The 25,233-nt window shown below is 39.7% G+C and overlaps 1 protein-coding gene across 1 annotated transcript in view; it reads left to right on the top strand.

Annotated features, from left to right (window-relative positions):
• Window positions 1-4,496: 4,496 nt before the first annotated feature.
• The window catches only part of ADCY2 (adenylate cyclase 2), a 456,889-nt gene continuing 436,152 nt past the window's right edge, over window positions 4,497-25,233 (top strand). The window contains exons 1-2 of the mRNA XM_065398381.1: window positions 4,497-4,721; window positions 15,844-16,041. Of these exons, the coding sequence (XP_065254453.1) occupies window positions 4,497-4,721; window positions 15,844-16,041 (423 nt within the window). The remainder of the gene's footprint in view (window positions 4,722-15,843; window positions 16,042-25,233) is intronic.

Here is a 25,233-nt window from a genome sequence, read left to right as displayed (position 1 = left end):
CAGGGGATGGAGGATAATAAGTGCCTATATAAGACAAAGCCCTAAATATCGGGACTGTCCCTATAAAATCGGGACAACTGGTCACCCTAATTCCATCCCCTCATTGGTCTTAGTGCTGACCAGACTGCATGCACCATCCCACAGAATATCTGAGAATGCTCCATCCCAGAGATACAGGGGCTGAGCAGAACTTTCCCTGCAGTTGCTCCTCCTGTCTGACAGGGACTAATGTGGTGCTGGGTCCAGGAATTCATAGAATCATAGAGGTAGAAGGAACTACAAAGGTCATCTAGTCTAGCTGCCTGCCAAGATGCAGGATTTGTTGCGTCTAAACCATCCAAGACAGGTGGCTAATTGAGAGCAGGGAGACTGTGTCTTGTGTATTCTGAATTCTCCTTTAGCTATCACCCAGACAGCAAGGAAAAGGAAGTTTAGCTCCTTGTCTGGAATGCCCAGGCAGAGAAATTGCGGAGAGGGAAGAGATGCAGAGCAGCAGGGGACAGGTGCATCAGGTACAGGAGCCTGTGGTGGGAGAAGGAGAAGAGAAGGAGCCAGAAAAGGGTGCAGGAGCCAGGGATGGGAGAAGACAGAAGCAGAGGAGGGAGGGGGAGAGAGGCAGGGCAGAAACCAGAGTGGGGAGGATAGGAGTAGGGGGACAGAGGTAGGAATTAGGCAGAGGAAATGGAGAGGAGGCAGGGAGATAGCAGCAGGGGAGAGGAGAGGGGTAGGATCCAGGGAGAGAGGGACAGGAACAGATGAGGGGCACAAGCCAGGAGCCAGAGTAGAAGCAGAACGTGTGTGTGTGGGGGGGGGGGTGTAAGAACAGGAGCTGGGAAGGGGGAATAGGAGTAGAAGGGGACAGGGACAGCCTGGGGAGACAGGAGCATGAAGGTCTGTAGCTACAATATCTTGCCTATAACAGGGTGGCTTGCCTGTTAAAGGCTACAGGCCTAGGGCCAGCCAACCCTAGTTACTCAAGAGACACATCTGAGCAGGGATTAACTGATTCCCCTGTAAAGAGCAGCAGGAACCTGCAGAGATGGGATAAACTCAGGGAGACCAGGGTGAAGTACAGAGGCTTCTGGGAGCAAGTAAGCTCCTACTGAAAAAGCTGGGACTTAGGAGTGAGACAACAGGCAAGTGAGACTACAAGTGAGAAAGACCTAGGAGTGGGTAAATGGATGGACTTGATAAGACCTGATTTTGAAATATTTTGTTAATAAAACCTGACCCCAAGTAGGGGTGGCATTGTACTCTGTGTGTTTATTTAAGGAGATGCTTGAAGGGAGAAAACTGAGGCAGGCTGCCTGTAGAGCAACCTTAAGCCATAAGGGGGTTCCGAGAAGGCTGTTTGCCCTATGACACTCCCTATAGAACCTAGAACTGAATCCATTATTCCTAAGTCTCAATGTTCTTTTGCTGTCTAGCAAATAGCTATGAAACCCACTGGCAAAGTATGTGTCTCCATTCCCCTCTAGTAGCACGTCCAGAGAGAAGACAGCTTCTACAGCTATCAGTTATTCCCTTCGCTCCTTTCTCATCTTGCAGTTCCTGCCTCATTTACCTTAAACCTTCCAGCTGCTGCAAAAAATGAAGCAGGGATCCTACACACAACAGCCTCCTTCACTACATAACCCTCATTCAGCTCCAGAGTAGCTCCATCCTCTGTACTGAATGAGGTAGGGGTCCTGTGGAAAAACAGCTTGTGATCATGAATGCATCATAATGAATATGCACAAGATAGTCAATTAAGTCTGCACAATTGCATGAAATTAGTATAATGAGGAACTAGCTGGTCCAATCATTCAAATTGCTCTGGAGCAAACTAGCAAACAAGTGACCCCATTGCCATAATAGTAAAATTGTTTTGTGGAATGTACCCCGGGGCCATATTTTCTCCTCGGATTAAGTGTGGCATGGTAGAGAGTAGTGAAAACCCCACTAAAATTAATCAGAATCATTTGGGGGAGAGCATATGCAAACCAGCATCATCCCTCCTGCCCTTTCCTCCAATCAGATGGACACGATCTAGCCCTTACAAATATGTTAAAATATATCAGAGCCACATAAACTATATTGGATGGTGACAGTGATTCTATATACATGTACAGGGACCGCCATCCTTTATAGAGCTCCTACTGTACTCTAGATGCTAGCTGAATCACATAACTACTACAATAAATACATTATGAAGAAATATTTTAGGGCAAATTCTGTATCAGCAACAGATTACCCTGTGCACCAAGTGGCATGTGTGTTACTGACATTTGCTATCAGAGTGTAATAAAGTTAATCTGTCAAAGTGTTCACTGCAACTTGAGCTGCTGCTCTTTTAGCTCAGGAAGTAGCTGATTACGAGTCAACTTTATTACCTCGAATTCTGGTGCCCTTCAATATTATTGCCGTACAATATTATTGCATAAATAGGCATGAATTGCATGAATAGGCAGGTATCAGATTTTTACTCTGTATGCCACGGCCTTCTACTGTAGTATTATGTTGGACCTTATATAACAGTTGTCTCTGCTGTCTCAAGGGGTTTCTGTTATTGTCCACATCCTTCTGCAGAAGATAACAGAGGACGGTCTAAATGTATTCAGGAAAATGCACACATTTATACATGTATACATTGTAACAAGAAAATTTTAAATTGACTAACTGCTGCTCTGCAAAATCTCTCAGGCTCTGATGAAGTGGGCATTCACCCACGAAAGCTTATGCTCCAATACTTCTGTTAGTCTTAAAGGTGCCACAGGACCCTCTGTTGCTTTTTACATTTATACATGTGGACAGAGCTCAAATTGAGGGGGGGGAGGGGGGAAACGGGAGTTAGTACCTCGATGTCTTCCCTTTCCTTGATGTTCTTATATGTACTGCATATATGGTAGGCCCTGGAAGTGACACCAATCACTATGTATGTTGAAACATAGTAAATCAGTCTGTCAAGTAGTCCTTACAGTTTTCAAGGTCTGTGTTTGTACCTTTGTAGTCGTGTTTGTACCTTTCATCCAAGACTAATAACGAGCTTTTCCATGATGGTTGCTCTTCTTATTTTTAATTTTAATCTATTTTAAAACTGATTTAAAAGTCATGCGATCTGTTTTCCGAAGATCATGTGTATGACAGAAGCATTAATTGAGATGCACAACTAAAATTGTTATGATTCAATTTCCTATTTTGTTAGGATTAGCCAAGACTTCCAACAAAAGAAAGACGGTTAAATTACAAAGATAAAATGTCAGTGACTTCATTTCCCTAATTAAATTCTTATTGTGATAAAAATGAAGGCATGATTTAAAAGAGACGATTCAATCTCCAGAAAAGGAACTCAGTGAAACAAATCTCTCCCCCCCCCCCCCCAATTTAGGAATCGTTTTAAGGCAATTTTTAAAGTATCTCCCTCTTGTGCTGAGCCTGAGAGATTTTGCAGCGCAGCAGTTAGTCAATTTAAAATTTTCTTGTTACAAGTGTCACAACTTGAAAGAGTCCAAAAGATACAACTCTCCTTCCCTTCTTGCGGGAGTGGAGACACTTGAGGGGGGCGGCGGCAAATCTTTCTGATGAACGCTGCACTTTGCCAAACACTGTGGCACGGCTTTCAATGACTTGCTTTGTCTCTTTCGTCTTCAGCATCTCCTCTTCCCCGCAGCTCTCTTCCGCCTTTCACATTTATATTTTATGGGAAGAACAAATTCAAACACGACGCTGACTGAAGTGAATCTGTTCTGCCTTCTCTCCCAAGGATGCTAATTATGTACCCTCGGGGACGCACAATCCCCACAACTGAGGGTTAGGACTAGTGGGAGCCTGAACTCATTCATACATTTGCCAACTATCTCTACATATAACCCTGGCCTGAGCCCATGTTTTAACTGTCCCCAGCCTCCTCTCTCCCCTTTGCCCCTTGCAGTGCGGTGTGGAGAGCCCTCCGGGCTGGCAATGTTTGCAGAGAGAGGAGGGGAGGGCAGCTCAAGCGAGTCTCTCACACACGCCCCAGACAGACAGCGAAGGGCGAGCGTTCCGGGAGGGAGGCGAAGCAGCTGCGGGAGAGCAGATGCGCTAGTCCTTTGGGGAGCCTGCCGGTGTCGCCCGAAGACGGGGAACCCTGCCCCGGAGCTGGGGCGGCGGGAGAGGAGCATCCCCTGGCTGTGTTTGGGCTGGTGGACGAGGGGCGGGAGCGCACAGCCAACCTCGGGGCTACCCCGGACGCTTGCTGCGGGCACCGCCCCTCCGCGAGGAGGAGCTGCTCCGCTACCCCTGCTCAGGCGGAGCCGGGCAGGGCATGTGCACAGGGGGTGGTGCCTGCTGCTGCTGAGCCACACTGAGCTGCGAGCCAAGCGGCGGCCGGCGCACCATGCTGCTCCTCTCGCTGGCCAGCGCAAGGCTGCGCCCCGCTCCTGAGCCAGCCCGCCCGCCGCAGCGGCGCTGAGGGGAACCTGCTTCAGCCGGGGTGAGCGGCCGCGCCGGCCACCTGCGCGGGGCACTGGGCCGCTCGGATGTGGCAAGAAGCGATGATGAGGCGGCGCCGCTATTTGCTGGAGCGGGCAGAGCAGGCGGCCGACGGGGGCTGCGGGGTGAGCAGCGAGCAGCCCCGCTCCCGGGACTGGCTTTACGAGTCCTACTACTGCATGAGCCAGCAGCACCCGCTCCTCGTCTTCCTGCTGCTCATCGTGATGGGCGCCTGCCTGGCGCTGCTCGCCGTCTTCTTCGCTTCGGGGCTGGTAAGCGACCTGCTCCCGCTCCTGCCCTTCTCCTTCCCCACCGCTGCCCCGCGAGCCCCCTCCCCTCCCATTGCCCTGCCTCCCTGCGGGTCCTTGTTATCTAATTTGGTGGCCGCGTTCCGCTCTGCAGAGCAGGCTGGGGGTGCAGCGAAGGCGGCAGACGCGTTGCTAAAGAAAGTTGCGTTGTCCAGGGGTGGCGTGGTCCAGCAGCTCGGTAGGCAGGGGTACGGGGCTCCATTGGTCACCCACAGCCCTTCCTCCGCCGCAAACTTCGCTGCTTCTTGTTGTAGTCTTAAAACGAGTTAGAGCAGCGGCAGTTAGAAGTTTGGGCTCCTATTTAATGGATCTAAAGCTGCATCGACAACACATCGAGTTTAATTCGCTTAATTTATTGGCTCTGTTTCAGATTAGCCGTATTGACCTTTTTTTAGTAGCAGGATTTAAATCTGCAAAAACCTTTAGTCCCCAGCAGCATTTTAAAACAACCCATTTTATGGCATTGAAGAAAGGCAGTGGAGCCTTTTCCTCTTCTTTGTAGTCACAACGTTTTCAGAGACTGACCCAGTTTCTAGACAGAGATTCTGCTGCAGAGTGAAGCCTTTAATTTTTAGGAGAATGAAAGTTTCTTGTGCTCGCTACCCTTCCTGCATTCTAACTGCAGAGCTTCCAGGAGTTGGGAAATAAAATGTCACAACAGCAGATCTCAATCTTACCAGCTGATGATTTCCTTCAAAAATCTGTGGATTTGTACCCTTGAATTGAACAGAGAGGAAAAGCTGTAGAGGGCAGTAAAATTCCTATTCCTTATCTTTCCACATTTAATGTTCAGGTTGTCACAATGTATACTGAGTGATAGTGCTTTCAGATTTTAAATAAAAGAATGGAACATTCTGGTTTTCAGTTTGTATGTTTTGTCGGAATGGTCTAATAACATTTATTGGCTGTAGTTAATAGCCTCCAAGTGAGGATGAAGTTGAACAGATTTGTATCTCTTCTGTTACAAGCTCAAGAAGGATATTGCATATTTAAACAATTGGTGAACCCTGTAGGCACTTTTTTCCCTTACCTACTAGGTGCAAACACCAGCATTCATGACACCTGAAGACTTCTCTCTTGACAACTGAAGCAAAGTGTTTTGAGGGGGCTCAGACTAGGTAAAGAAGCACAATGAAGTCTGATGTTTGTTGTTTGTTTTAAGGTAAGGTTCCCAGTCTGTTAAATGGAGGATAGATGCAAAACAACAGGAACATAAAACTAGTAGCAGCAGAAGTGGCTAGTGGTACTGCAGGCTAGTGCACTAGTGTTTCACTTCAGGAACCCTGTGTTCAAACCACAGATTAAATTGATGATCTCATTCTAGTTAGTTAAAGACATTTTTGCACAGTTCAATGTGCTTAACAATCAGTGCTCAAGAGACCCAGGACTGGAGAAGCAGGTGTCCATGTTGGATGCCAACATTGAGATGTATTTGCATAGCTAAGGTTGCAGAGTACCTGCCTACAGGTTGTTTGGGTCAAGGCAGTGCCACCAGGACCTCACAATCATTAGCACTAAAATTCACATTTTAAAAATAAAAACCAGCATTCATTTCTCTGATTCAGTGTAATTCACAACTTGTTATAACAGGCTGTACATGCTCAGTTTCATAACTCTATTTCTGAAGTAAATCATTTGCAATAGTGGTGTAACAGCAGGTCTAAACTGAAAGACTATTGAGAGTTATGGAAACAGAGCTGTATGAGTTGGCAAAGTCTTGTGACGAGTTACAACCTCAGAAACACTCTGAATTTTATAGTTCAGTCTGTCATTGGAATTCCAGACATACCACAGAGAAAAAAACTGGTTTTAGAACTTTTTTCCAATGTTTCATTTTCCGGTGGTTGACAATGAAAAGAGTGAGTGAGGAGAGAGAAAGGATTCTTCTTTGAAGTTTTCAGCTGTGAGATGGAAGTGATTTCATTTTCAAGATGGAGTGAAAGTTTGCCATTGGAGACTGCAGCCACTGGATATTGGACAAAATTCTTTGGATCATTGCCTAGATTTCCACCTAAAAATGTCATATTAGAATAATCTTGCCTGGATTTATTCACAGCCAAGGAATTTTTTGAAGGCTTAAATCTGTTTCTCTTATATCTGATTTAGAATTTACATCCTCCTTGCCTAGATATAGGACCATAATCATAGCAAGATGAAGGGTCTGGGCAATTATATATAAAATTATTCATATCTGATCTGGAAAAGCCATTCTGGAATACTACCAGCTCTGACTTTATTTTGCACATACAGTATGTGGTGGTTTTGTGTGCAATATTTAATTAGGTCAGACAGTAACAGAGTAGAAATGAAGTCATCTTTCAGTCCAACGCAATACTATTTCTAAACAGTTATGTACCATGTTTTGAAGTTAAAGAAAATCTTTAACAGTCACACCTTTGGGTTTCTTATTATGCAGTTAAGATTATTTTGAAAGAATCTTAAGTGCATTGTGAAAACAAATTCCAGTTTGACATTTTACAACATAATTTGATTCATTTTCTTATTTTTACTTCCAATTTGAGAAGTGAACTCTAGAATCAGGCATCTGTTAGGTAAAAGGAAGAACATAAATTATTAAGTATTTTTATATTTCAGGCTTCCCCTAAGAAAATTTGAGTCTGACAGTCATAAGACAACTACCTTTTTTGCTTTTATTTAGTATTTGTATTTATTTTGTTAAAATAGATTGCCATGCCTAATTGATTTCTGATATATTTCATGTATGTCTCAGACTTCATCTTTCTTTTTTGATAATACATTCTCAACTATTTCCAAAATATGGCCAGCCTTACAGGGAAATGTTACACTTAGTCATTTACTTCGACCTGTCACAATACCAGTTATAAGATGAAAAATTCATAGAAGCTTCAAAAGAATTATATTAAAGAAGGTGGTTTGAATTTCAAATTGCTATTTGAAATCTAATTCTGTTAACTATGCAGTACACTGGTTTTTATTTAAATGGTTTCTTTGGAGATTGTGTTCTATATCATAAGAATACTGTGTTTTTGACCTTTGAAACTAAAGTTTAGAACCTCTTATATATTAAATATACAATTCCTGGGATAGTGGTAGATGAACAGTCAGAGCTAGAAGCTCTAAATGATACTGTACATTTTCTTTCCTGCTCTGTGTCAGCCTTTTAAATGTCCTTCTATCATGTAGCTCCTTTTGCTTCTCTGCACCTGACATAAAATATATAATAAATCAAACACTGGGGAAACAGGTCAGGCTTCCATCTTTGGCAGCTGCTTGAAAAGATGGAGAGCAAATTCCTTATTCCCAGATCCCTAAGAGCCTTCCAGTAATAAGAAAGCAGTGCCAGATGTCAGTGTTATTTTCAGTAGCTACTTACTCTCTTGTTGCTTCCTTGTTCCATATATAAGGAGCAAGAGGAACCCATTTCCCCCCTCCTTGTTAGTATACAAACTACTTACTATTGCCAGCAATACACTGAATAATTCTGGCCATATATGCGTTATAATCCCAATTTGTAGGAATAAAAAAGAATTGGTTAATTTTGGGCTTGAAGGTCATTGAAATGTAGAATTGTGAAGGAGTGTGTCTGAAATATCTACAGTTGTGACATTCTGTTCCTTATATAACTAAATGAAGATTTTGTTGGGGTCACTTTTGGAAGTGAGATGCTACATATATGTAAATGTTTAACCTTAAAATTACTATTTAAAGAGCATATATATTTGGATGGCTGTTTTATTAACTACAATATGGTAGAAGTAACCATGTGAAGTAACAGTGGAATCCACTCAACCGTTAGATTGGTCACATCTATTTTAAATAGTAGAGTATCCTGTGCACTGTCTATAGTTGTGTGGCTGAATTTTGCTCATATTCCAGCTACCAGAATTTGGCTTAGTTTTTCTTTAAATAAGAAAAAAAAAAATCAGATGCTGGTGCTCCATTATTACAGAGGCAGAATCTGGGTCTGATCCTACAGTCCTTACTCAAGTAAAAATCCCTTTGATTTTAAATCAGTTTGATTCACAGGCATGAAAGAGGGCAGAATGTGTCTTTAGGGGATGAACTTTAAGAATCTTTTCTGTGATAAGAATAACTGCATTCTATAACTTTTCATATGGATTTGTAGTTACTTATGACACATTTGAAACACTATTCCGTAGTCACTGTTCTGTGTTTAAATTATTAGAATGTTATTTAGTTATACTGATTTCTCAAGTTTCTGGATCAATGCTTGAAAAATGTAAAGTTTTAAAATAATTATCCAGCAATAGTAAGCGTCATTAAAAAATAATAAAAATAAATAAGTACCATTTTCCTCTCTCTCATATTAAATTTGTTATGTACTCTCCGTCTCAAATTTTGTGATCCTTAACAAGTAAAACAGTTCCTGAAGTCATCAAGAATTTTGCTTGCTTAGGGACTGCATTTGGTTCTATATCAGGAACAAAATTATAGGAGACAACTACTTTTTAGCTGATTTGAAAGTCGGAGTCAAAGTGCAAAGTTATCATTACGTTATTTAATGGTTCAAGACTTGGATATTCATCAGTTCATGGTCCTGACTTCAGTTGGGCTGCATGGATATAAAAAAGCATATATTTGACCTTTGATGTGTATACCCAGTGCTGTTGCTCTGAAAACCATAACTTTGACTCTTGTGACTAGCATTGATATTTTAACTGCATAAGAATGTTGCATTAATTTAGCTTTTTTGCACTAAATTCGTTATTGTTTAAAACACTTAAAATTGAAACAATATACTTCAGTAAGTATACTTCAAACATGTATTTACATGTATCTGAGTATTTGGATTTCAAATACATTAAACATCAGATGAATTTATTTGAAAATCTTATTTAACAAAAGGATAGGTACAGTACTTGCTTTCATGCACTTCTCTGCTAATGTGCCTTAACCTCTTTTTTAGAGGGAACACTTCAAGGGGTGAAAATATAGTTAATTGTTACTGCCCATCTAGTCCTTGGCTTCTCTTCTGTGAGTGCCACCCAGCAGCAATTGTAAAGGTTTTCTGATGTGGACACCAGTCTACTAGGAGTTGGACTGAGACCACTAACTCATTTACCATATTAAACATTTTCAGATGGGAGCAACTGTTGGTTACTGCCATGCTGGGCTGGATTTCAAATGGTGGCATATAAGTGCATTCAATTTCCAATCCCCCGAACCCTATCCAGTCCATTAGAACCAAAAAGATGAATTATTAATATGCACTGACAGATTTTATTTCATATACCATTAACAAAGTCAAGTGATGCAAATCAATGAAGAAGAATTCCAGATACTGCAAGCTGCCAAAAACATGTGACATTTATAGAATGAACAAATAAAAAGCAGGAAGAATGGATTTATAGTTGGAGTCAGAACAGCTCAGGCTGGGTGTCTGGGGATTGCCAAAGCCGTCATTAAGCAAGGATCACTTACACCAGCACATAGGGCATGATTCAGATCACCTATACCATTTTTTTGGTGGTGTAACTACATTGACTCCCAGGGGGTTACTTCTGCTTTATAGTGGTATATGTGTGATAGAGTCAGGCATAAAAACAGTTTACAGAAATCACCCTGTCATCCTGAATCTTGTATAACATAGGGTCAAACCACATTCCTCCAACATCGAAACTATCAGTGGCTTGTCTCTGTTTAATCCAAAAGAGTTGCACTGGAGCTGAATTTGACTCTGTTCTTTAGATGGAAAACAAAATGCTATAAAAATGATTATGTAATTTTAAAAATAGGGTGTATTTTAATGCAGTCATGTATTTTCTGGAAAACCTTCTATCTTTGGAATTTATCCAATATTAAATAATAATTTATCACACTCTGAAAAGTGAATATGGGAAAATGGCATCTTATTCAGTAGATCTCTTCCCTCTGAGTATTCAGAGTTATATCCAGCTCACTTTAGTGACAAAAATATATTTTTCTGCTTTTCACTACTTTCAACTCTGCAGAGCCAAGAGTGCTAAGATTAAGTGAGCTTAGTGTTCTGTTCCAATTTGTGCATCATGAACGTAGTTGTTTACTAGATTCCAAATAATTTACACCTTTGCCATTCCATGGGTGGCAAGAGTCCCACTGAGGGCATAATTTGTCCTGAAGACCCTTTTATTACTGGTGATGATGATGCATGATGGGAAATAATCCAGTTTGGCTTCCACATCCCAAGCTAAATTTGCTTGGCTGGAAGTTAGAAAAAAATACCTTTTTAACTTTTAAACTGGTCACATTTGATACAAAAATAATTGAATCATTGAGGGATGATAACCCTTGAACCCTAAAGTCCTATTTTTGTTACAGTTGCTTTTCAGAATAGAGCCACACTTTTAACAATAAGTATGTGAAGACTAATGTACTTTGCTATTTTGTTTGAAGAAGCATTTCAAAATTCTCCTTTTGCTTTTACATTTAAATTTAGAAAACATTTCATAATATTCAGCTACGGACATAATAAGCTATTCAAGTTAGTTCAGCTTGAGTGTGCACAAGATTGATAAAACGATTGAGACCGCAGCAGTAGTCTGCTACACATAGGCTGGAGGCAAATTACATTAGCAGTACAGAATAAACTATAAAGTACCAAAGGATTAAAGTAGCCAATGGAAACATATTATTTGGTAAAATTGAAAATATTAAGCTTCCATTATTTTATAGAGACACTTCATTAAAATGTATGATTTATCATAAAAGAGTTCAGTGATGTACAGTAGTTCTGTTGTTTAAAATCTAAACTGAGGTCATGCCATTTATTTGGACAAAGAAATAATTGCGTAAAGGATGACAAAAGCTGTAGCTTCTTGAAAAGACCCCAGAGAGTGATTCTTCAGTTTCCACCTGAGATAACAGGATTATTGCATATTGCATAAAAGCTCAGAATTCTGTCCAGAACAGTGGTAGACATTTAATTTGTTCAGTAATTAAAAGACAGCAAGGGAGAAAACGTTTAGAAAGATAAAGAGCTGATCAAAGAAGAACCATATACTGTAGGCTAAGCCATTATGTTGGAAGGCACCATGCTGTCAGTTTAATTCCATTACCTTCAGTGTACTTTAATCTCTGAGACCAATGATAGAAAAGACAAAAATATTTTCTTTACTTTTTGGAAAAGGGCTAAGGAAATGTAACGTTTAGGTTTTCAAGGTTTCATCTCTTTGCACTTGTCTGCTGATTTTAGCCTACTGATCATGTTAATATTTGTAACTTTCTTATCAGTGTTTTGCCAGTTTTAAATGTTCAGCATTTGAATTTATATCACTGATCATCCTTAGTTTCTATGAAGCAATATAAGAAAATATTATGGTTAAAAGCTGGTTCCAAATTAAAATTATGGGCCAAATCCTCCACCCTGGCTGACACTACATTAACATTTATTTCTACATGCAGAGTTGTGAAATACCTAAGGGTTTTTTTTTTTTTTAGAAAAAAATCCCAATTTAGTAATTTGTGTGTGTGTTTTCTAAACTGTTTCATTGTTTTGAACTTCTTTGACTCTGACATATACTTACACAAGCATAAGCGATATTTGAAAGGATTTGGATATTAAAAACATGAGCCAGATCCTAATGTGGTGTAAATTGGTGTAGCTTCTTTGAAATCAATGATGTTTTCATTTACATAAACTGAAGATCTGTCCCATTATGTTCTAAGGCTTCTTGTTCTCCCTATTTGGACACAATCTGTCTAGGGGCATAGTTAGTGCATTGGATCGATTTTCATTGGCTGTTGAAAAGAGGGAAATGGGTGGAATTTTGAATTGCTAGGGATGCCTGGTTTCCCAATAATCTATAAACAAATGATTGAATATACTGAAATAATGAAAACAGATATTTTCAGTATTGTTCTCATCATTGAACTTTAGCCTCAGCAATCTTTTAAGTCCCTGTTTCTCTTCAGTGTTAGTTTTATTCAGTAGCAGTCTGCTCATCTTTAATGCTAGCAACATCACTTTCTATGAGACACAAAACATGCAACATAATGTTAGCATGTAGTAATCTAGGGAAACTAGACCCTTTAGAATATAACACAGTGTTCTGGGCTCAGATCCATGCAATCCCAGAGTAGAAGTGCAGAAGTGAAAAACTCAGCTGAAATTCCTTTTTGTATGGCTTTGTCTAACCTCCCTTTGGTTAAGACAGTAAAAAATAAATGCAGTGAGGTATAGTAATACATCATTAAGATCAGGAATTCAGATGCACAACATTCAGGAGATTCAAAGATAGAGTTCAGCAATTGTAACTCTACTACATTAGCCATATGTAATATTTCGGCATTCAGTATGTGTGATTACATTTGTGTTCATATTTGATCCTACTGCTGCAAATATGTATACACATGCTTAACTTTAAGCAGTAGTCTTCTCTGTCTTCAAAAATAACAGGAGTACTTGTGGCACCTTAGAGACTAACAAATTTATTAGAGCATAAGCTTTCGTGGGCTACAACCCACTTCTTCGGATGCATAAAGAGTGAACCATATATTGAGGAGATATATATACACACACATACAGAGAGCATGAACAGGTGGGAGTTGTCTTACCAACTCTGAGAGGCCAATTAAGTAAGAGAAAAAAAACTTTTGAAGTGATAATCAAGATGGTTCAGTACAGACAGTTTGATAAGAAGCAAGTGTGAAAATACTTACAAGGGGAGATAGATTCAATGTTTGTAATGGCTCAGCCATTCCCAATCCCTACAGGGCTAAATAGGGATTGGGAATGGCTGAGCCATTACAAACATTGAATCTATCTCCCCTTGTAAGTATTTTCACACTTGCTTCTTATCAAACTGTCTGTACTGAACCATCTTGATTATCACTTCAAAAGTTTTTTTTCTCTTACTTAATTGGCCTCTCAGAGTTGGTAAGACAACTCCCACCTGTTCATGCTCTCTGTATGTGTGTGTATATATATCTCCTCAATATATGGTTCACTCTTTATGCATCCGAAGAAGTGGGTTGTAGCCCACGAAAGCTTATGCTCTAATAAATTTGTTAGTCTCTAAGGTGCCACAAGTACTCCTGTTATTTTTGCGGATACAGACTAACACGGCTGCTACTCTGAAATCTGTCTTCAAAAACACTACTCAGGTACTTAAAGGTAAACATATGCATAAAAGTGTATGTGTTTATGTGCAATGTGCCAAAGTTGCATGGTGCGATATAAGAACCATAACTTGAAATTTCCTGATATTAGTTCTTTCTGTTTAAGTTCTGATTGCTAATATTGAATTCACAATTTTTTGAGATACCTTTTTAAATTAAAAGGGAAAAAAATTAAAAACAGGAGAAAAGTGAGTTTCTGCACATTACAATCCCACTTCTGATCCCACTGAAGTCAGAGATTTGCTATTGACTTTAATGGGCACAGGAGCATGGGTCATCTCAAAGAGCAGAAAGGAAAAGTAGAAACAAAAAGGTGAGAGTGAAAGCTGCTGCTACATTTACATGTCTGTAGTCACGGTCAAATAAGTGTATATTTTGAACGTGCTAACTTTAAAGGTGGGTAAGAGAAGTGTCATAAACCATCCCAGTGTTTTAAAAAGGAGTATGTTGGGATCCCGAAAGTGTGGGGTCCTCATTCTTCACTACCCTAATGGTTTCCAGGATACTGTACACTAAGAGGTGCAAAGCATCTGAGTGCTAGAAATGTGAATTATATATGCAATGATGATCACATACTACAAACAAAAAAAGGTGATTTTGGGCAGAGGGGGAAGGGAAGGACTTGCCAGAGACTTTGGGAAGATGTTAAGAATATCTCTGCAGATATTCAGTGTTTTCTTGAATCACTAAGTGGGGGAAAGGGAATGAGAATGTACTGCACCTCCAGAACATGTTTTCAATCTTATCTAACTTCATTGTTAGTCAGACAATTTTTGTTCAAACAAAAGAAAATGTGCACATCCCATTGAGAACTATTATATGACATGCCAAGTTCTAAAGTTTAAAAATAAAGCCAGTTTTAAGTTATCAGAGCAGAAAAAAGCATCAGCAAAATTAAAGAATAAGAAACATACCTGCACATCTTAAAATCAACCAAATGGAATTTTTCATATTATCCAGAAGAATTCACCTTTGGGCTGAGAAACAAATATGAGAAATTTCAGCCTAAAGGGTAATTTTCTGGAAGGTTTAAGCTCTTGAAAAATAGGGTCTTGGGGCCTGACTCTGCAGCTCTTGCTCACGCTACTGATCCCATTGCAGTCTGGACTGCTTGCATAAGTGAGTAACTGTGTGTATAAGGATTGCAGGATCAGGTCTTTACAGTGCTAGTGCCTCTAACCATAAGTACTGTGGAGCTAATAGAATGGTATATAACAATTCTTAATTTTATTTTAGTATAATGTTAAAGTGATTTGTCTTGAAAGTTATAAAGTCATGTAGTAACAACTGATTACTTATTTTTTGGTTCGGCAAATAATTTTAAGTATTGCTTAGTTTAAATAAATCTCATTGTAGACTGGATATGATTGAAACCTGATTCACATGTAACTGATTTTGCCAAGTTCTGGGATTCCATTAACTACTAAATTTCCAGTAAGATGGCTTAAGAAACTAAACTTAGTCTATGCATATGAAACATTTAGTTAAGTAATTGATATAGCTTTCAATACAACAAAACCTCCAGAGAAGTGTGAATAATACATTCCTATTTTACCCATACATTCTTTGCTGCTATTCTGGACTAGGTAAGAAGGAGTTAAGCCCAAATTTTTAAAGGTATTTAGGCATTGCTCCGCTCAGCATTGCAAGCCTAAACAGTTTAAATGGCTAAGTCCCACTTCAGTGTGTATAATAATCTTCCTGATTCTACTTTGTAATAATCATTTCCTCCATTTATCATAGGATGCACATTGCAATAGTATAGTTAATAGTTTTTGTATTATGTAAATAGCCCCAAATGCGATATTAAAAGTGAAAAAAATATTTCTGTGTATTCAGCATCATGCCTTTGTAAGATTCAGACTCATTGGGCTATCAATTTAGAACAAATAATTGTTTAATCAAATATTTTTGAGGAAGACATATTTTAATTGTGAGCCCAAGTGCTTTAAGTTTTAACTTCCTTTTCACTTCTCTCTCTTTCCAGGAAATTGACGATCATGTGGCATTTTTAATAACCGTTCCAACAGCCCTAGCAATCTTCTTTGCCATATTTATCCTTGTCTGCATAGAATCTGTGTTTAAGAAGCTGCTCCGTATTTTCTCTTTGGTGGTGTGGGTGTGTCTTGTTGCCATGGGATATCTCTTCATGTGTTTTGGAGGTATCATGTGTCCCTGGGACCAGGTAAGTTTTTTTTTTTTAAATTTGTTTTTCTTTATATTTGAGTCAGATCCGGAGAACCCTTTCATATACAACTATTCTCATTCCTGTCAGTGGGATAGCTCATGTGAAATACTTGCATAAGTAAGGGTTTGCAGGCTCAGACTCTACATAAATGTATTTCTATCTGCAACATGAAAAAAATGAGCTTGTGCCCTCTTTTGCTCTTAATACTGTAGAAAGAAGGTCTGAAATATTTCTTTTCTTTTTGCCTCCTTGTTTAGATATTGAACATTCTATTTTTTCTATCATGAAAGATTCTGTGGTGACTGGAAAACTAGTGCAATTATGGTATCAGAAGAGTAAAGTCACCAAAAGCAGAGTTATGGAGAGGGAAAGGGTGTTTTAGTCAAACTGTTTAAAACTTTGTTTTTTGTTAACACCTGTTCAATTCCAATAAATTACAACTCCAACCCATTGGAGAAAAGATGTATTTGTTAAAGGTTCAACATTCCCATCTCTTCAGTTCCCAACCCTTGCAGTACAAATGTTCTGAGCTCTCCAACAGATCCTCCACAAAACCCAAACTTTCTGGACACCCCCAATACTTCTAAGGCTTGGTCCACCCTGGGGCGGGGATCGATCTAGGAAACGCAACTTCAGCTACGAGAATAGCGTAGCTGAAGTCGACGTTTCCTAGATCGAACTAAGTTTACTTACTGCGGGTCCACGCGGCACAGGCAAGCTCCCCTGTCGACAGCGCTTCCTCCTCTCGGCGAGCAGGAGTTCCGCAGTCGATGGGGGAGCGATAAATCGATCCCAGAAGATCGATCTCTACCCGTCGAATCAGGCGGGTAGTGTGGACCTAGCCTAAGATAATAAACAATTAGGGAGGGGGGGAAATACTTTCCTCCACAACCTTCTAGGCCTTCTCTATATGTCTTAAAGGAGCAAGATAGGGCATAAGCCCAATTACAAAACCCAAAACAAAACCTCAAACCCACTTAGCAGATCATCTTTACATGCCTACCCCTCTAACAACATAATGTATGATAAATAAACTAAAAAAGAGGTGCTTCTTCTGATTAGTGTAGGTGTTTTTGGAAGGTCATTGAATGTGAACCCTAATCTATAATTAGTTTATTCATATCAATAACCATTAAGCAACACCTGAAATTCTGTAGCACGGAACAAATAAAAGGGAAAAAAGAATCCTGTTGTATTGAATAATGTCCTTGTATCCTTTAACTGGCAGATTAAGCTACTTGAAAAAGCAAGTAAATGAGTATTAGAATTCCTCTGTTAAGTAACTTATTCCAGAGAACTAATTCACTTCTGCTTTCAGTATAGGCTTGGAAAACGAGCAAAGTGTGACAAATATAATTATTAAATCTAATATGACTAAAACTAAAAACAACCCACCCCCCCCCAACATGCTTTGCTATTAGTACTTGCTAAGGAGTGCAGTATTAAGTCTCTCAATTAATGTAAGAACTAAACAAGGTGAATCAGATGATGATAGACTCAGCATGTTGCTTTTTAAATTAGATATATAAAAATGTATCTAGGAGAACAAAAACAACTGTGATATATAAATGATCAAAAACTAAGGTCCATATCACCCCTAGACTTCTGTGACTGGACAAGCTAATGGCCAGAAAATCTCTCCTGGGAGGTATGAGGGTGAAGGTGAGGGTGAGGGTGAGGGTGGGGGTGGGAAACATTATTTCTGCCTCTATGGGATCTTACTGAAGCACCTCACTGAAGCTCTTTACGTTCAGTTAAGCTCCATGACATCAGCCCCTGCCAAGACTGTGGATTTCCATGCAGAAATCTGATTGTGAATTAATGCTGCTTCAAGAGCATTAAGCCTTGCTAGGTACCCCCTCTCCATGGCAGCTATAGCACAGCCTCAGAAGGACTACGCCATGGTGCAGCAGCAGCAATGCATAGAGGCAGCCCCTCCATGGAAGTGGGGGACCCTCAGTATCTGTTTAGAAGAAAACTATGGGGTTGGGAGGCTACACCTCCTGGTTTTTTTGCAGCACCCCAGTATTTCCTCACAGCGGGGAGGATTTGAGCAACATGAAGTATATCTGATGGAGTCTTCTGCCTTGTCCCATGCCAGTGTCATTCCCATGAATATCACTGCAGGAATGCATGACCTACTCCTGTCAAAATGCCCATTAAATTCAGTTGGCACAGAACTGACACCTAAATTGGTAAATCTACTGGGATTTATTTGTCATATTTCTAATACTTATTATTAATCCACTGTATATAGAATGATATTTTGCAACTTTTATTTTCTTGCTTTCCCCTCCCATTGAATTGTAACAAGTATTTTATCATGTATATTAAGTTTTCCTTTTGCAAATTCTTGTTGACTGAAAGTTTGATAGAATCTTTAACATTTTTGTGCTATATATATGGTGGCTTCTAATCCTTTAAGATAAACAGTAACTTCAAAAAGCACTCTGCCTTATTACTTAGGCCCCGATCCTGCAAACACTTAGGCACATGCTAAACTTGAAACACATGAGCAGTCCCTTTAAAACTGTTGACTTGTGCTTAAAATTGAGCATTTATGTAAGTAATTGTAGGTCTGAGGCCTTCCACTCTATAGGTGACTATTGAGGATTCAGGGATTCGCTGTCAAAGGATCTGCCTTGTAGTAGAACAAATAAATTTACTGTTCACTGTGTTATTAACTGATTGGCACTATAGGCCCAGGCAAAAACTTTCTACTATAAAAAGGAAGGTATGAATTGGTGGGAGTGAGAAGAAATCTCTTCTAGATAATGGAGACTCGATACCTTTGTGATCTCTAGGCTGGATTATTCAAACATTCATTATTTCATACTGCACCTCTAAATAACTCACACATTGCAGTTATTGCAAAAGATAGGGATAAGAATACAGGGGCTACCCTTAAAAAAATGCAATTTTTCATTTGAGTATATCACCTTAGTATCTACAGCAGTCATTTTTTACTTCCCTATACTTGCTAAAGGAAATACCAAGAATACTCAAATATTGAGGTATAACATGTCTAATAATACATCAGTGGCACCCATAGGTTTACCTCAGTATTTTTTTTTGTTTCCCTTTACTTTTCTTTTTGTGTTGTTTGCTTTGCTACTGAGTATTTCTGTTGCTGGCTGAGGGTTGTGATGTTGGAATTTTTCAGGCTGTGTTTACATTCTAGGATTTAAATTCAGCATATTACCTGTACATCCACTAAAAGATTAATTTTCCTTTAAAGTTATTTATAGTACCGTATGGCTATCTTTTTTTTTGTATGCATGCTTTTGTCTAGTATTAATTCAGAGTAAAGTAGAAAAAAAGTATTTTTGTATGATATAAAATGATCTTAAATGGTAGAATTAATCCTCCATGTGATTTTTGGAAGTCTGTACAAATTTCTACAAGTAGTAAAATACCTACGGGTATTTAAATACCCTTATGTCTTGTGTGTATAGAGACATCCAGCAAAATTAATCCAAATGAACTAAAGGTGTTAATGTGAATTGGATTAGTTAAACAGCATTAAATCTCTATGTGCACACTGTTATTCAGAATTAAAGTGGTCTTAATTCAGTTTAGTTTAATTCACTTTGCAAGTGAAATAAACTAAACTGAATTAAAGACACTTGAATTCTGAATGAGGGTGTTCACACAGGGATTTAATGTGTTTTAACCAATCCATTTCACATTCACACCTTTATTATTATTCACACCAGTTATTTTGGATTAATTTTCCTTGATGTGTCCATGTAGACAAGTGCTGAGTATTTTCTGCCTCCTAAACTATGTCACTAATACAGTAATTCAGAAGCCAGGTGATAAAGAATATAATCTACACAAAGTAAACCCATAAAATAGCCTTCAAATAGATCCCTGATCGCTCTGCCGTCAACTCCGGAACTCCACCATGGCGAGAGGCGGAAGCGGAGTCGACGGGGGAGTGGCGGCCATCGATCCTGCGCCGCGAGGACGCGAAGTAAGTGATTCTAAGTTGATCTAAGATACATAGCTGAAGTTGCGTATCTTAGATCGATCCCCTCCCCTCCCACCCCCAGTGTAGACCAGGCCTAAGTTTCTTTTCAAAGCTGATTTTTTTATTTAAAAAAAAAACTCTTAGGGTTTCAGAGAGAAGTTTTTCAAATGTGCACTGAACTCCTGTAGCATTGTTTTCCTAAGGCCAAATCTATACTACAGTGCTACATCAGCGCAGTTGCACCAATGCAGCTGCGCCGCTGTAGGGCATCTGGTGAAGACTCACTATGCCGATGAGAGACCGCTCTCCTTTTGTCATAATTACTCCACCTCGGTGAGAAGTGGAAGCTATGTCGGCAAGAGAGCGCCTCCCACCGACATAGCGCCAGTGTGGACTGTGCCAAACTTGCATCGCTCAGGGGGGAGGAAACGCACTTTTTCACATCTCTGAATGATGTAAGTTACATTGACTTAAGTTGTAGTGTAGACCTGCCGTAAGTCTGCAGACAAACATCTAAGATGTCTCTACTGCTGTTCATAGTTCCCCAAGCAGAAGAATGAAAATAAAATGACAGTCAGTGTCACTGCTGTTGATTAGAATCCTGTGGTCTGGTGTGAAATTGACAAAAAACATGAATGCTGTCAACATGAGATGGCTATCTCTACAGGCTGTTTGGTCCTTTTACTGTGTCTCATCTCATCTTTCAACTATACTCATATTGACTGGGAATGTGTCATCTCAGGATTGGATGCAGAGATAACGTTTCTAGACACTATGAATGACTGCTTCTTTGAACAGCTAGGTCTGGAACCGACAAGGGGAGATGCAATTCCTGATTTAGTTCTAAGTGACATACAAGATCTGATCCAAGAGGTGAATATAGCTGCACTGCTTGGTAATAGAGACCATAATGTAATTAAATTTAACATCCTTGAGGGGTGGGGGGGAATACCAAAGAAATCCATTACAGTAGCATTTAACTTCAAAAAATTGAACTACACAAAAATGAGGTAGTTAGGTGAATAGAAATGAAAAGGTACAGTCACAAGAGTGAAATGCCTTCAAGCTGCATTTAATTTAAAAAAACAACAACATCAAATTACAGGGTCAAACTATATGATGCCCAAATTAAAAAACAAACAAACAAAACAAAACAAAAAAAACAGTACGACCAAAAAAATGCTACCATGGCTAACCAACAGAATAAAAGAGATAAGAAGACATTTTTAAAAAACTGGAAGTCAAATCCTAATCAAGAAAAAAGGAAAAGAGCATAAATTCTGGCAAATCAAGTGTAAAAGTATAATTATGAAGGCCAAAAAAGAATTTGAAGAGAAACTAGCAGAATACACTAAAAAAACAAACAACAAATATTTTAAGTACATCAGAAGCGGTAAGTCTGCCAAATGATCGGTGGGACCACTGGACTATTGAAGCAATAAAGGAGCACTCAAGGAAGACAAGGCCATTGAGGAGAAGCTAAATGAATTCTTTGCATTGATCTTCACAGCAGAGTATCTGAGGGAGATTCCCACACCTGAAAACTCCCAGCTTGGGATGTCAGTAGAGGAGGTTCTGAAACAAATGGATAAATTATACAGTAATAAATCACCAGGACCAGATGGCTTTCATCCAAGAGTTCTAAAGGAACTCAAATATAAAATTGCAGACTTGCTAACTGTGGTATGTAACCTATCACCTAAATCAGCCTGTGAATCAGATGACTGTGGGATAGCTAATCATAGAATCAGAGAAGTGTAGGACTGGAAGGGATATTGAGAGGTCATCTCGTCCAGTCCCCTGCACTCAAGACAGGACTGTGTAATAATTAGACCATTCCTGACAGGTGTTTGTCTAACCTGTTCTTAAAAAACCTCCAATAATGGAGATTCCACAATCTCCCTAAGCAGTTAGTTCCAGTGCTTAAATACCCTAACAATTAAGAAGTTTTTCCTAATGTCCAACCTAAACCTCCCTTCTGCAATGTAAGCCCATTGCTTCTTGTCATATTCTCAGAAGCTAACGAGAACAATTTTTTGCCCTCCTCCTTGTAACAACCTCTTGAAAACTGTTATCATGTCCCTCCTGAGTCTTCTCTTCTCTAAACTAAACAAACCCAATTTTTTCAATCTTTCCTTGTAGGTAATGTTTTCTAGATCTTTAATAATTTTTGTTGCTCTTCTCTGGACTTTCTCCAATTTGTCCACATCTTTCCTGAAATTTGGCACCCAGATCTGGACACAATTCTCCAGTTGAGACCTTATCAGCATGGAGTAGGGCAGAAGAATTACTTCTCATATCTTGCTTACAATACTCCTGCTAATACGTCCCAGAACGAAGTTTGGTTATTTTACAACAGTGTTACACTGTTGACTCATATTTAGCTTGTAAATAAACAAACTAGGGAAATACAACCACTATGACCCCCAGATCCCTCTCTGCAGTACTCTTTCCTAGGCAGTCATTTCCCATTTGATTGTTCCTTCCTGGTCGGAGTACTTTGCATTTGTCCTTATTGAATTTCATCCTGTTTACTTCAGACCATTTCTCCAGTTTGTCCCGATCATTTTGAATTTTAATCTGATCCTCCAAAGCACTTACAGCCTCTCTCAGCTTGGTATTGTCCACAGACTTTATAAGTGTACTCTCTATGCCATTGTCTAAATCATTTATAAAGATATTGAATAGAAATGGACCCATGACCAATCCTTGCAGGACCTCACTCCATATGGCCTGCATCTTGACTGTGAAACACTGATAACTAGGGCCCTACCAAATTCACAGTCCATTTTGGTCAATTTCACGGTCATGGGGTTTTAAAAAATGTAAATTTCATGATTTCAGTTATTTAAATCTGAAGTTTCATAGTGTCACAATTGTAGGGATTCTGACCCAAAAAGGAGTTGTGTGTGTGGGGGGGGAGGGAGTTTGCAAGCTTATTGAGAGGTAGTTTGTGGTACTGCTACCCTTACTTCTGCGCTGCTACTGGCAGAGGTGCTGTCTTCAGAGCTGGGCAGCTGGAGAGCAGTGGCTTCTGGCCGGGAGCCCAGCTTGGAAGGCAGGGCCACCACCAGCAGCAACGCAGAAGTAAGGATGAAATGGTATGGTATTGCCACCCTTACTTTTGCACTGCTGCTGGGGGGCACTGCCTTCAAAGCTGGGTGCCTGGCCAATAGCCACCATTTTCCAGATGCCCAGCTCTGAAGGCAGTGCAGAAGTAAGGGTTGCAATACCCCAACCCCCCTAAAATAACTTGTGATCCTCCTGCAACTCTCTTTGGGTCAGGACACACAATTTGAGAAATGCTGGTCTCCCCAGTAAATCTGTGTAGTATAGGGTAAAAGCACACAAAAGACCAGATTTCACGGTGGGGAGACCAGATTTCATGGTCTGTGACATGTTTTTCATGGCCGTGAATTTGGTAGGGCCCTACTGATAACTACTCTCTGGAGAATGTTTTCCAAATAGTTATGCACTCACCTTATAGTAGCTCCATCTAGGTTGTATTTCCCTAGTTTGTTTATTAGACAATCATGGGGGGAGGGATAGCTCAGTGGTTTGAGCATTGGCCTGCTAAACCCAGGGTTGTAAATTCAATCCATGAGGGGGCAATTTGGGGCAAAAATCTGTCTGGGGATTGGTCCTGCTTTAAGCAGGGGGTTGGACTAGATGACCTCCTGAGGTCCCTTCCAACCCTGATATTCTATGATTCTATGTGAGACAGTATCAAAAGCCTTACTAAAGTCAGGATATACCACATCTACTGCTCCCCCCACCCTTTCACAAACTTGTTACCTTGTCAAAGAAAGCTGTTAGGTTGGTTTGACACATTTTTTTTCTTGACAAATCCATGCTGACTGCTACTTATCACCTTATTATCTTCTAGGTAATGTAATGCCTATTTTTTAAAACGCCTAGAGGCTATCCTCGCAATTAAAGGCTGGTAAACCTAGCTTCAGCACCAAACAAATTGGTTGAAACTATAGTAAGGAATAGAATTATGAGACACATAGATGAACACGATATGTTGGGGAAGAGTCAACATGGCTGTTGTAAAGGGAAATCATTCCTCTAATGTATTAGAATTTCTGTGAGGAGATCAACAAACATGTGGACAAGGGTGATCCAGTGGATATAGTGTACATGAATTTACAGAAAGCCTTTGACAAGGTCCCTCACCGAGTCTCTTAAGCAAAACAGGCAGTCATGGGATAACAGAGAAGGTCCTCTCATGGATCAGTAAGTAGTTAAAAGATAGGAGACAAAAGGTAGGGAATAAATGGTCAGTTTTCACAGTGGAGAGAGGTAAATAGCAAGGTCTCCGAAGGATCTGTATTGGGACCAGTACTACTCAACATATTCATAAATGATCTGGAAAAAGGGGTAAATAATGAATTGGCAAAGTTTGCAGATGATACAAAATTATTCGCGATAAATCCAAAGTTGACTGTGAAGAGTTACAAAGGGATCCTTACAAAATGGGGTGATTGGGCAACAAAATGGCAGATGGAATTCAGTGTTGATAAATGCAAAGTAATGCACGGTGGAAAACATGATCCCAACTATACAGACAAAATGATGGCGTCTAAATTAGCTGTTACCACTCAAGAAAAAGATCTTGAAGTCATCTGGAATAGTTCTCTGAAAACATCTCAGTATGTAGCAGCAGTCAAAAAAGCTAACAGTGTTAAGAACCATTAAGAAAGGGATAGATAATAAGACAGAAAATATCATAATGTTGCTATACAAATGTATGGTATGCCCACATATTGAATAGTGCATGCAGTTCTGGTCACCCCATCTCAAAAAAGATATATTAGAATTGGAAAAGGTAAAGAGAAGAGCAACAAAAATGATTAAGGGTTTGGAACAGCTTCCATATGAGGAGAGATTGAAAAGACTGGGACTGTTAATCTTAGAAAAGAGATAACTGAGGGTGGATATGATAGCGGTGCACAAAATCATGAATCTTGTGGAGAAAGTGAATAAGGAAGTGTTATTTACCCCCTCACATAACACAAAATCCAGTGGTCACCCAATGAAATTAGTAGGCAGCAGGTTTAAAACAAACATAAGCAAGTACTTCTTCACACAATGGACAGTCAACCTGTGGAACTTGTTGCCAGGGGATATTATGAAGGCCAAAAGTATAACCCGGTTCAAAAAAGAATTAGATAAGTTCATGGAGGATAGGTCCATCAGTGGCTATTAGCCAA

This window comes from Emys orbicularis, chromosome 2 (assembly GCF_028017835.1).
Source record: "Emys orbicularis isolate rEmyOrb1 chromosome 2, rEmyOrb1.hap1, whole genome shotgun sequence".
Classification (NCBI taxonomy): domain Eukaryota; kingdom Metazoa; phylum Chordata; order Testudines; family Emydidae; genus Emys; species Emys orbicularis.
Note: the sequence above shows the minus strand (reverse complement) of the source record. Positions and strands in the feature narration are given on the sequence as shown.